This window comes from Cavia porcellus, unplaced genomic scaffold, assembly GCF_034190915.1.
Source record: "Cavia porcellus strain 051 isolate PalLab524CR breed Dunkin Hartley unplaced genomic scaffold, mCavPor4.1 scaffold_8, whole genome shotgun sequence".
In the NCBI taxonomy this organism is placed as follows: domain Eukaryota; kingdom Metazoa; phylum Chordata; class Mammalia; order Rodentia; family Caviidae; genus Cavia; species Cavia porcellus.
In genome coordinates this window covers 1,938,125-1,950,088 of record NW_026947491.1, presented here as the reverse complement: position 1 = coordinate 1,950,088, position 11,964 = coordinate 1,938,125, and the positions used below count along the sequence as shown (strand labels likewise).

The following is an 11,964-nucleotide window of genomic DNA, read 5'->3' as shown; positions in this document are numbered from 1 at the left end:
CTTTTTGGCTAACCATAGTTCTGCCCAACCTTAGGCCCACCTGCCTTGTGAGTTCCCAGTTTTCCTCACCTTGAGCCCATATCACTCCATGACTTTACTCTGTAAAAGTCCCTAGAAAAGAGAGTCCCTGGCAACCTGCTCCGGATCCCTTCTGTCTCTCTCTCAGACAAAAGCTTTCTTTTCTTTCTCTCAATAAATATATTTTGCTCTTAACCTCTGCTGTCCCTAAAATTCATTCTTCGATCTTAGAAAACATGAACTCATTCTGGGAGTTTCATTCCCCTGTGTCAGTTGGGCTTCCTGCTGCACTGGAAAGGGCCTGGTCTCCCTGTTCCCATGGCCCTCATCCCTCATTTAAATGAGCAGCGCAAATCAACAGATTTCAGCTCCCAGGTCTCTTAGTCCTTTTCTCCTAAAGATAAGGAGCTCACAACTTGTGTTACTATAGTCTTTTGTTCCACCACTCTTAGCCATGCTGGTTCACCAAATCTTTCTTTGCTCTAGCAACTTGCTCTTGAAAAGCTTGCACAACAAAACACACACAGAACATGCTACTGAGAAAAAAAATGTGATTTTCTCTAAATGCAGATTTTGTAAGGATTTTTTCAAAATGTTGATTTTAAAGATATAAAGAAAGTTTTAAGTATGAAGATATATTTTTGCTGAGGAAGGTTACAATGAGAATTGTTTTGGATAGAGATTTTTGTGCAATAAAATATTTTCCCCAATACTAGAATGACTGATTTATTCTAAAATGGGGGGAAAAGATAAAACTAAAGGGTCTGAGCAAGTCACTCAAAGTTATAATGTATCCATGGAATTTGTGTGTGATTAAGTTAGATGCAGTGGTTCTAAAAGCTACCCCCGAGTAGCTACAGGGACAAGCAGAAGAAAAAGGAAAGATTGGGGGCTAAAGATGGTGGAGAGGGAGGCTAACAGGAAGGGTCTCAGGGACCCCCTTACATCTGTTACATTGTTAGTGGAGAACTAAGTACAGTGACCCATTCACTAATGAATTTAATTTATTCCTGAGGACTGGCTGTAATTCAGCTGTCAACGGAAGGCTCCTCTCTCTGAGCACAGGCCAATCTCAGTGTCCTTAGACACTAGCCCAGGATTTCTCAACCCCACACAGGAAAGGATGTGGTAATGTTCCTTCCAGAACTCTGTAGGGGTTAAATCTGTATCTTGAGACCATCTGGAAGCATAAGTAGCTGGCATTCTAGTCAAAACTCAAGACTTCTGTCATAAGTTAACACTCAAATTCTGGTCATACAGCGTCTAGCCCAGCCCACCTCTGAGAAGGTGGGGGACAACTTGGGTGACTCCCCTTGAATGCAGAACAATTGCTGCAGCTTTGACTATATGGAGACTTATTTCCTTATGCTGCTATGTACAGAGCTGACAAGTGTATTTCCTTCTCTCTTCAATTGGCTGTAAGCATTGCAAATAAGGCCAGCCGAGGTACTGGTGTGCAATCTCTAAAGCCATCAGACAGTCTGTTTCCTAGAGTAGTGCTCTCTGTAATAGATATGGGCACAGCGGGATGGTAGAGCAATCAGCTCCAGGAATGTCAACTGGGTATGAGCCTCAAGGTAAAGAGGTTGAGTCCCCAGGGCATGAAAGTTTGCATATTAGAAACTGAAGCAACAGCCTCCAAAAACAATTCAGTTGCTACCTTAACTGAATTATGCAGATTGATACTTCGCAGGCATATCGTTATACTTGCATTTTGCCAAGATGCTTTTCTCTGCCTGGTCAGCCAGCTCAAGTTACTCCCTAGTTCCTCACTGTCACTCATCCTGGAGCCACTCCCTTCTTCACACGGTAATTCTGGGAGAGGCCTTGGGTCAGGGCCTCTGTCCACACATTCTCATGGGGACTGGACTTAGGACCCCTCGGCTGCCCTTCACTTGGAACATGTCTTGATGTCTTCACTCTCACCATGGGTTGCATTGGAGGTGGTAGATTGGAATTAATTTGCTGGGATTCCAATAACATCTCAATGGGATTATAAATACAACTTTTTGGATTGTGAGGAAGACTGGAAAAGGGGTTATAATACTTGGATGACTACACACACAATTTGGGATTCCAGTAACTGTCTCTACACTGACAGGGCAAGTCAAGGACACCTTTAACTATGCTCATGCTGTGAGGGCCCCTGCCCTTGTTCCTAGAACATTTCTATATTATAATTAACAATTCCTTTGTTTCAACAAATCTGTTCAAGACTAGCCTGCCTGTCCCTACATGATTCAATGCACGTAAATAATTATGTACCATTTTGTCACTTGCTTTGTACCTTTCACTTCTAAATTCCATATAAACTAAGCTCTCTGTAAACTCAAGGCTGTGGTCTTTAAGGAGCAATCTCACAACAGTCCACTGGTGTAAAGACTAAACACTGCCTTATCAGAAACAAATGAATTTAAAATATATAAAATTCTAGTCATAACCCAAATTACATGTATGTCAGGCCAGTCATAACTCAAGGGTCCACTGTAATTTGTAACTGACTTTTGGGTGGACTTGGGTGCTAGCTATTCAGTCCTAAGCTGGCATAAGACATTCACAGACCACTTCCCCAGGCAAAAGGTGGGCCTGCCCCCTCTTGTAAGCTTTGGAATGCTGCCTTTAGCATAGCATCCTAACAGTTTCTTGGATATGCCAGGGTGCCCGATTCCTTTTTTGGGGTGAGATCTCCTCTGTAAATTAAATGTTCAACCCTAATCCTTTTCTCTAGTTTAATTCAACACTAACCTGAAGTTGCCCCTCCTGACAAAAATACTCCCTGAAGTCGTCTGAGAATCAAGGGAAAGGGTGCTCCCCAATATGAACTTCCTGTCACAGATGGGCAAAGGCCCTCAATCAAAAACAAAGAGGAGGAGGCTGGATGAGAGATGAAGCCCATTCTTGAAAAGTTTCTTACCACACGACTTACTGGATCCTGCCAGTCTCCACATAACATCTCCATTCTCCCAGTTGAAAACCTATGTGACCCGGTCCTGCGTTCATAGTGAGACAGGTGGCTAGAGCCTGGCCAAAACTAGCTGGGAAAGTGGGCTGTTAAACCAAAAATCCCAGGGGAATGTGACAGACCAGCTGGGGAAGCAAAATCCCCATTACAAAAATCCCCAGACACGTGCACAGAACAGTTCTCAATGCCCTGCATGCTGACTTCTCTCAAGAACTCTGGCAGTTTTCCAATAGGATAACCTGGATGTAAGGCCAGTGTGGGAAACACAAAAAGAACAGCCACCACCGAATACTCACTATTGCTTCCATTCTGAGAGCCCACCCTCATGTTCTGGGACACACTTTAACAGTTTTCTTCCTCCTACTTTTACTTGGCACAGACATACTGTGCACGGCCTGTTTTTGCCTACCTTTAATAAGTGTGAGATCTTATTACCATCTGTTTTTGTCTTGACCAATTCTTTGCCTGGGATAGAAAGAACCTAGACATTACATCTAGAAAGAGACTCTAGCACCCCAAAACCTGGTAATATATTTAACATAGCCAGCCAAGAGTCTAAATCAGGAGTTTTTGGTTTGTTTGTTTGTTTTGTTTTGTTTCTATCTCTCTCTAATCTATAGCAGAGAAGGGTTTCCCCACCCCCAGGGTTTGAGTCAGCATACTGTTCAAAAAAGTTAGAATGGCTACTGGATAGTCATGCTACTTGAGGGCAGTTGAAGCTACAGCTATGCTAACAAAAGAAGCTATGAGACTACCTTTGGGATACAGATTAGAATTTCTGACTCCCCATCAGGTTAGGGCTATTCTTGAGGCAAAGGGTTACTTGTGCTCCATAAGGGAAGAGCTTACCAAGCATCAGGATATGCTCTTAGATGCTCCTGAGGTTATTATAAAAACCTACACTAAATCCTGTCTCTTTGATGCCTGTAGGCCAAGAAGTCAGCTACCCGTTAAGAACAAATGATCTTCCAGACAGAGAAACAGGCAGGTATTAGTGACCTGTCCTTCTAAGGCCTTGAGGAGGTATGGTTGTCCAAGGAGGACATCAAATGACAGGCTACGCAGTTATCAGCTCACAACACATCACAGGGCCAGAACTTCTGCTCAAATGGTACAGCATGTAGCTCCTATTTGGCACTGATGTTAGGAAAAGGCAAAAAAACTAAGTATTTATACAAACTCCAAATATACATTTCTAGTACTAATGCATACGCAGCAATCTGGAAAGAAAGGGGCTTTTTAACTATGCAGTATCACCTACAAAACATAAACAGGACATTCTACAACTCCTGGAGGCATCCTGTCTTCCCAAGCAGGTTGCTGTTATACATTGTAAAGGACACCAAAAAGACATGTCTAAAGTCTCTTTGGGAAATCAAAAGGCTGATAAGAAAGCAAAAACGGCAGCCTTATCACCCTGCAAGACCCTAGCCTTAGTCCTGGTTCCTGAGGGATCATTAAAACTAGTTTATACTCCCTGGGAAGTTCTCTGGGCCTTGGGACAAAAGGTTACTGTATTTAGAGAACAAACTAGTCCTTCCTAGAGGGACACAGTGGAAGGTTATAAAAAAAAAAAAAAAAAAAAAAACCTCTTCACATGCCAGATGTGGTGGGCACACCTGCAGGCAACCCCAACACTTGCGACACTGAGGCAGAAGGACTGCTGTGAGTTTGAGGCCAGCCTGGGCTGCAAAGTGAGTTCAAGGCCAGCCCGACCTGCATAGTGAAATTCTGCCTCAAAAAAAACCAAGCAAACAAACAAACAAAAAAAGCTTTCATGAGTCTTTCCATATGGGAAGAGATGCTACATGGGCAATGGTCAAATTTTTACAGGACCAGGATGATCAACAACCATCTGACTTGAGTCAGATGGTAGGGAAGACTGCAGTCCAGCCTGTAAAGGGGACAGTTTGGACTCAAGTCTGCAAAGTCTGCCCACTCTGCACCTACAATAGTGTGGGGGACAACCAAGCCGTGTTCCCCTGAGAAATGAAGCTTCTTACCTCCATTCTGTCTAGGTCTCATCTTTGCCCTGCTCACCTGTGTGTGCAGAGCTGGCTGTATAGAGATAAGTATTCCCTTAATGGGCCAAAAAGTGACCAAGTCCGGCCAAAGCACCAGCATGTCTCAGTGCAGCAAAGGAGCAGCATGGGAGCCAGAATCCAGCCCTCCCCTCAAAGCTGGAATGGAGGTGCAATCAAGTGCCTGTGAAATCTCAGGGCTAAGACAAGAAATAAGGAATCTGCAGAGGTGTGAGCCTCAAACTGAAAATCACCTTCCCAGCAGGCAAAGATGCTGGTTCTTGAAACATCAAAGCATTCATGAAACCACTATCTGATTCGGGAGCCTCTGTACTTGGTGCAAGAGTGCCTTGATCCTCCTTCACAAGCCACGCCTGCAGAGGCCATCATTCCTGAGCACGATCTTTACTCTACTTTCCTGTCCTGTTGGTGTCAAGCAATCAAAGCCATGGTTACTCTGAAGTAACTCAGGCAGGAGATTGGGGGACTTATTACAGGGGTCCCTGATAACTTACATCAGCTGTGAAAAGTCACTAATACAATAACCCTGGCAAGCCAGAACCACCTCCTTTGTTAGAACCCATTCAGGAGAGAGAGGCACATAATGAGGCAGGATTGACTATTAGAATATACTTACATCCTACCACATGGGAGATTTAAACAGATACTCATCCAAACTGTCCCCTTTACAGGCTGGACTGCAGTCTTCCCTATCTATAGGCTCAATAGGAATCGGTTTGAGATGTTACATGGAGGTCCTTTCCCATCCTCTGATATGGCAGTAGATCACGAGAATCTAACTATATCTTACCAAGGTAGGCCACGTATAACAGGCTATTCAGGTATGCAGGGACAGAGCCCTGCCAGCTCCAGGGCCAGGGGGACCCCCAGCGCTCGACCTGGGAACCTGGGCAGACCAATACAGACCAGAACAGAAGGGCCACAACCACTGCAGTAACGATGAACGCAGATAACTGGATTAACCTTTCTAAGGTAAAGCAGCCCCCCTTTAACTATCTTTAAAAAAAGAAAAAATCACCTCAAAGGAAAAGGCTGGTACCCTCGCGAACCTGTGGAAGACCTGAGTTTCTCTTCAAAATATAAAGACTCCAGAACTACTCCAGGAACAGATGAGTAAGTGGAACCTTGCTAGGGCATGTGACCTCCCTCTTTGCGACACTTTCTCCTCCACAGTGATTGTGGAACTCTGACCTGTTCCTCATAATTTGAACTTTACATCCCCAATTGAATAGTAATGTTAGTTTCTTTCTCCCATGAAACAGACAGCTCAACAGTTATCCTTCCCTCATTGTCTTCTAACAGTTTTATTTCCGAATCTTCAATTCAGCCAGTGAGCCGCAATACTGCAGAGCACAAAGGCCCCAGTAGGGAGGGCCTCCGGTGTGTGGTGGCGCATGCCTGCAATCCCAGTGTTGCAGGCAGCTGAGCTAGTTAGAAATACCATAGGCAGTGAGACAGGGTTGGGTCCCCAATGGAGCCAGTGCAGAAGCCTAGATACTTTACAACAATGGGGGAGACAGACACCTCCTGCTGTGGGTCAGACCTGAAGAAAAGGATCAAACAAATGCAACCACATCCTAAAGACTGAGATTCGAAATAGTTCCCTACCACCCTGAGGAAGCCAGGAGTCACCATCCCAACTCCCTAGGAAAGAGTCACTGCTCTCTAAGAATGCCCGCTTTCCACATGGCCCATGACTCGCTTTCCTATTTGTCCCTAATGTAATCAATTCTACCTGAACTATTGATCTTATTGGTTAACCATAGTTCTGTCCCACCTTATGCCCATCTGCCTTGTGAGTTCCCAGTTTTCCCCACCTTGGGCCCATGGTTTTACTCTATAAAAGTCCCTGGAAAAGACAAGAATCCTTGGCAACCCACCTGGGACCCCTTCTGTCTCTCTTGGACAGAAGCTTTCTTTCTTTCAATAAATATATTCTACTCTTACCCTCCACTGTTCCTACAATTTATTCTTCGATTTTAGAGAACACAAATTTGCGGACATAGTAGGTCAGGAGTTTCATTCCCCTATATCACAGGCACTCAGGAGGCTGAGGCAGGGGAATTGCTGTGAGTTCAAGATCAGCCTGAACTGTATGGTCAGACTCTGTCTCAAAAAGACAAAAAAAAAAAAAAAGAAAAAATGATGGGGATAGGAGTATCTCGTGGGCGGGGAAGTCAGACAGGAGGCAAGGGCATGGCTAAAACTAGCTGTGATAGAAGTGTGACCTGTTAATTACAAAATCCTAGGACACATGCACAGAACGCTTCCCACAGCTCTGCGCTTGGACTTCTTGCAAGGATATGAGCAGGTTTTCAATAGGAAGACCCAGACTGAGGCCAGCAGAAGTGATATGGAAGGGCGATCTAAAGAAAGGAGAGCCGCCCCTGAGCTCCTGCTGCTGTCTGCTCTCTCTACCCCACCCCTCACCAGGGTGGACTTTCTTCTATTACATCTACTGACCCCAACTCACTCTGCTGAGCCTGTTTTTTTCTTCCTCTACTAAATGCAAAACCTCATTATCATTTGTGCTTGTCTTGACCAATTCTTTGCCCAGGACAGAAAGGACAGAGAAATCACCTCTGGAAGGTGACACCAGCACCCCAAAGCCAGGCAACGACAGCACACACCCACACACTCTGCTGCCAGCTCTCCCAGGACACAGGTGGTTTCACTTCTAGACTCAAGGATGCTTTTTTCACAATTCTGGTAGAAAACGAATCCCAAAAACTATTTGCAGTGGTGTGGCAGACACCTAATCCAACTTACAATGCCGCTGGACTATACCGGCCCCCAAGGCTTTTAAGAATTTCCCTACCTTGTTCAGGAAAATTCTAGCTAAACTCTTGAGGCCACCTTGTTTGGGGAAATTGTAGTTAACATCTGTGGTCTCCCAAGTCAGGTCAGGGATTCCTGACAATTTGCAGCAAAAGGTACATAAAATGAGGGCCTTGCCACCATGAAGACCCAATTATTTAGCAGGATGTGGGTACAAAGTTTTGCCTAAAAGAGGGCAGGGGCACAAACCTGCAAGCAACACATGACTTATTTGGGTTCTGCTTAGTCCCAGAGGCAAAAAGACCTTTGCCAGACCATAAACCTGCTAGGAGGTCACCGAGAGCACTATGTGAATGGCTGGTTTTTGCAGAATCTGGGTTGCTTTTTGCCAGTCTCGGGTTCAGAGTAAAAGCACTGCATGAGGCCCATAGGGGACATGGATCTTGGGCCTCTGGAATGGACTAAGGAATGTCCAAAGGCCTTGAACAGCTTCCTGACTTGCAAAACCCATTCCTCCTGTGTTCATAAAAAACAAGCACTGTGGCTTGGAGTTTTAACTCAGCCCTTAACAAAGATGCAGCATTTGGTGGTGCACTTTTCCCAAACTAGACAGCTCAGGGAGGGATAGTCCTCCTGCTTCTAAGCAGTCACAGCCTCTTACCACATTCCTCAGGAAGCAGCGAAATTCTCCCTGACACCACCTTTGCCTGTATATGCATCCCACTGTGTGCTTTCTTTATCAGAATACAAAGGAGGTCCTGCTCAAGGCAGGAAGATGAAAGATACCACCCTGCTGAAAAATCCCAACTGGCCACCTCTCTCCCAGTGAGGACTTTGATCCCAACTCCCAACACAAAGGCCTGCAAGTTAGGGAGCACTAGCTCCCTATTACAGCCAGCCGGCTGGATCTCTCTGACCAGCCTTTCCCCGGACACACTGGAACTATTTACAGACAGAAGCAGCCTTAAGCCGAAGTTAGTGACCAGGATTCCTGGCTCCCCAAATGGGCTTACTTTAAAGATCTAAGGCCTGGGGTTTCACTCCTGACCTGCAGTCCCTGGTGCAATGCAATGACTGAGGAATAATTCTGGTCCCCGACACACTTCTCAAGCCTGTGACAAACATAACTGCACTCATGTGGGAGAAATGCTACCAATGAATAATCCAGAAACACAGCAGGGGGCCAATGTAAAAGAACTGCTCAGTAAGTCACTCAGAATTACCTAGTGCACCAAGAAAACAATCCAAAGGAAGGCACAACTATCAGGCCTCCACAGACGGGACCTGAGCAGATTGGTTTTGCTGAAAGGCCCACAGCCATCCTAAATTACAAGTACCTGTTAGTTCTGCAGACACCTTTTCTTTCACCTGAAGATTGAAACATAGAGGCCTATTCCAAGTTGTAGTTTGCCTAACACAATCCAAAATGACAACGAATCTTTGACTCAGCTGTCATCCAACTGTCATTCAGTATCTAAAATATTGCATATTATTCAGAAATTACTTTTTCCAGAGGGTTCAGTCATTGACAGGAGAGACAGAAGACAAATCATTTTAGGAAAAGCTACTACAAAAATCCACCAAGAAATCAACTGACCCTGGACTAAGGCACTCACTGCCAATGGCTACAAAGTGAATTTTTCTAAAATGCTACGCAGTAGCCCATTTCAGTTCTCTGCCCTTATAGGTGGGACCATGCTGGTTATCACCAGGTGAAGTGGGGACTCCCAATGATGTGGTCAGATTCCTGGACTGTTACCCTAATAGAGAACCTCAAATTCTTAAGAGAAAGTGAAGCCTCAGCAATGTAGGCTGGCGATATTTATATCCCTCCTCCAGCCGCTGCTGGGAAGGTGACCCTCTTGCAGACCTGCTGAAACCTCTCAAGTCTGACCAGAGGCTGGTCTTGGGAAGAAAACTTTTCCGCTTCAGTGAAAACAGCCCCTTCTCCACATGCCCTATAGCTCTGGACTTGTGGGCTGTTTACTATTTAAGGGGTGTCAACGAATGCCCAGGGACAGACTCCTGTGAGGTCTAACCAGCAAGTTTATGGAGAGGCTCTTACAAAGAGGTCCATCTACCAGAAAGGGAGCCAAACCCCGTAGGAAACAGAAGCGCCATCCCAAATGGGAGCCCGCCTTAATCCTAAGCAGTACTCCAAAAAGGCATTAGTTGTGCCTTCCAGACCAAGAAGATGCTTAGTTCAACCTGGCCTAGAGTTGGTATTCAGGGAAGGGTCAATTTTGTCGGGAAAGAGTAACAAATTGTACCTTCTCGCTTCTGAGAAGCATGGGAACTGAGGTTATAGCAGGATTCACCTGAGGGGACCCCAGCTCCAGCTCCAGGTCAGGCAGTCCCTCCTTCAGGGGGAGTGCTCACCTCCCATCCTTATAAGACAGTGGGGCAGGACACTGAGCAGGAAACACTGGGGGCAAGTAGTGCTATCTCAGCCGAACAGTCTGTGCCTCCCTGCATGAGCAACCCATGTTCCTCACGTAAACTGGCTGTGCAAATTAAAGATCACCAGTTACCAAGATTCTGTAATCATTTCCTCCTAAAAATAAAAAGATCTTAAACCTGTGTATACAAGTCCACGGTCCTTCTTGGTGTTACTGGCTTACTGAATAAACATATTGCCTTGCCCTAAAAACTTGTCCTCAATTCAATGGGCCCTTTTCAAGTAGTTAAAAAAAAATCCAGGCATGATAACAAACTTTTTTTGTAAGATAAAGCCTCACCCTGCTGGCAATGGAAGAAACATGTCGTGAGCCAGTTTTAAGACTGACTGCCCCTAAAGTCTCTACATTTTCATCTTTCTAAAGAGTTTGACATCAACTTTTATATCTATAAATATTTGCTGATAGATTATATGTTTTAGTCTTTCCACATAGGAAACAACTTAGAAAGAGAAGAAAAGCAGTAATTTGTACAAAGATTTATAACAGAATGTGTTGAAAAATTGGGAAAACCTAAACACCAAATGAAATTATTAACTCAAAACACAAAAACATTCACATAAAATACATGGGGTCAGCAGAATGCAAAATCAGCTACACTAAAATAGCAAAATTGTACAAAAACATTAAATAATAATTCACAGTAAATAGTTGGGTTTTTTTTTTATAGTTGGTTTTAGAGCTCACTCAAGATTCTTTCTTTTGCCAAGGCAATTATTCCAATTTTAAACGCCAGGGAAGCTGCAGAAGACATATGCAAGTTAAATCCTTCTTTCCCCACTAAGGCCAAAAAACCCTAAGGCCAACATTTTTTAAATTCCACCGCACAAGAAATCCACATATTTTTGGCTTAATGTCTCGGTCCGTACCTGTTTGCAGTCCAAGTCTGGTTGAAGATAGAAGTGTCACTGAAGGCATTGCAGAGGATGAGCGAATGAACTCTAGGGGATTTGTGAGTGTATTCAGCAAATTTCTGGGCCAGAAAGCCTCCCAAAGAAGCCCCGAACAAATGAACCTGGTCATAAACAAACAGAAGGCAGCTCCTGAAACTCCTATCCATCCTGATCGTGGGTGTTACTTTTACAAACTGCTTCAGTTATCACTAACCACAGAACGTCACCACCAGACGTGTGCTGGGTAACAGACTGAGATATCTGCAGCACTGGAAAATTAGGAAACCTCGTATTTAAGTAGAATTTATATACCCATTAATACTACTACTATAGAGCCAGATCGCACAAGTCAAAAAAGTGTTATTCACAAGTGGCATCAAAAACTGAAACCAGGGGCTGGGGATTTAGCTCAGCGGCATAAGCGCCTGCTTTCCAAGCAGGCGGTTGTGAGTTCGATCCCTGGTATCGATAAAAACGAAAAAGACCAAAAAAAAAAAAAAAAAAACCTGAAACCAATTAGCCTGAGAAAACTACCTGGGTTGAGAATACAGCCCAGTGTACAGCACTTGTCTAGGAGGAGTGAGGCTCTGGGCTCCGTACCTTGCACCAAAAAAAAACACTTAAAAAAAAATGATGACTCAGTAATTCCACTGCGAGGATCACACTCAAGAAAATAAAGACATGTTGGAATCAAACTTACACACAAATATTGATGGCAGGATCATTCATGATAGCCCAAAATGTAGAGACAAATTGAATATGTATACTTTGATGAATAAGCAAGATATGATATATGGATATATGGAAAATAAACA

General features: G+C 44.3%; 1 protein-coding gene across 6 annotated transcripts in view; it reads right to left on the bottom strand.

The window, feature by feature from the left end:
* Nucleotides 1-11,964, bottom strand: part of Spg21 (SPG21 abhydrolase domain containing, maspardin) — a 53,314-nt gene that overhangs the window by 30,672 nt on the left and 10,678 nt on the right. For all 6 annotated transcript variants that reach the window (XM_063254244.1, XM_004999995.4, XM_063254245.1 and 3 more), the window contains exon 5: nucleotides 11,126-11,271. In XM_063254244.1, coding sequence (XP_063110314.1) covers nucleotides 11,126-11,271 — 146 coding nt within the window. The remainder of the gene's footprint in view (nucleotides 1-11,125; nucleotides 11,272-11,964) is intronic.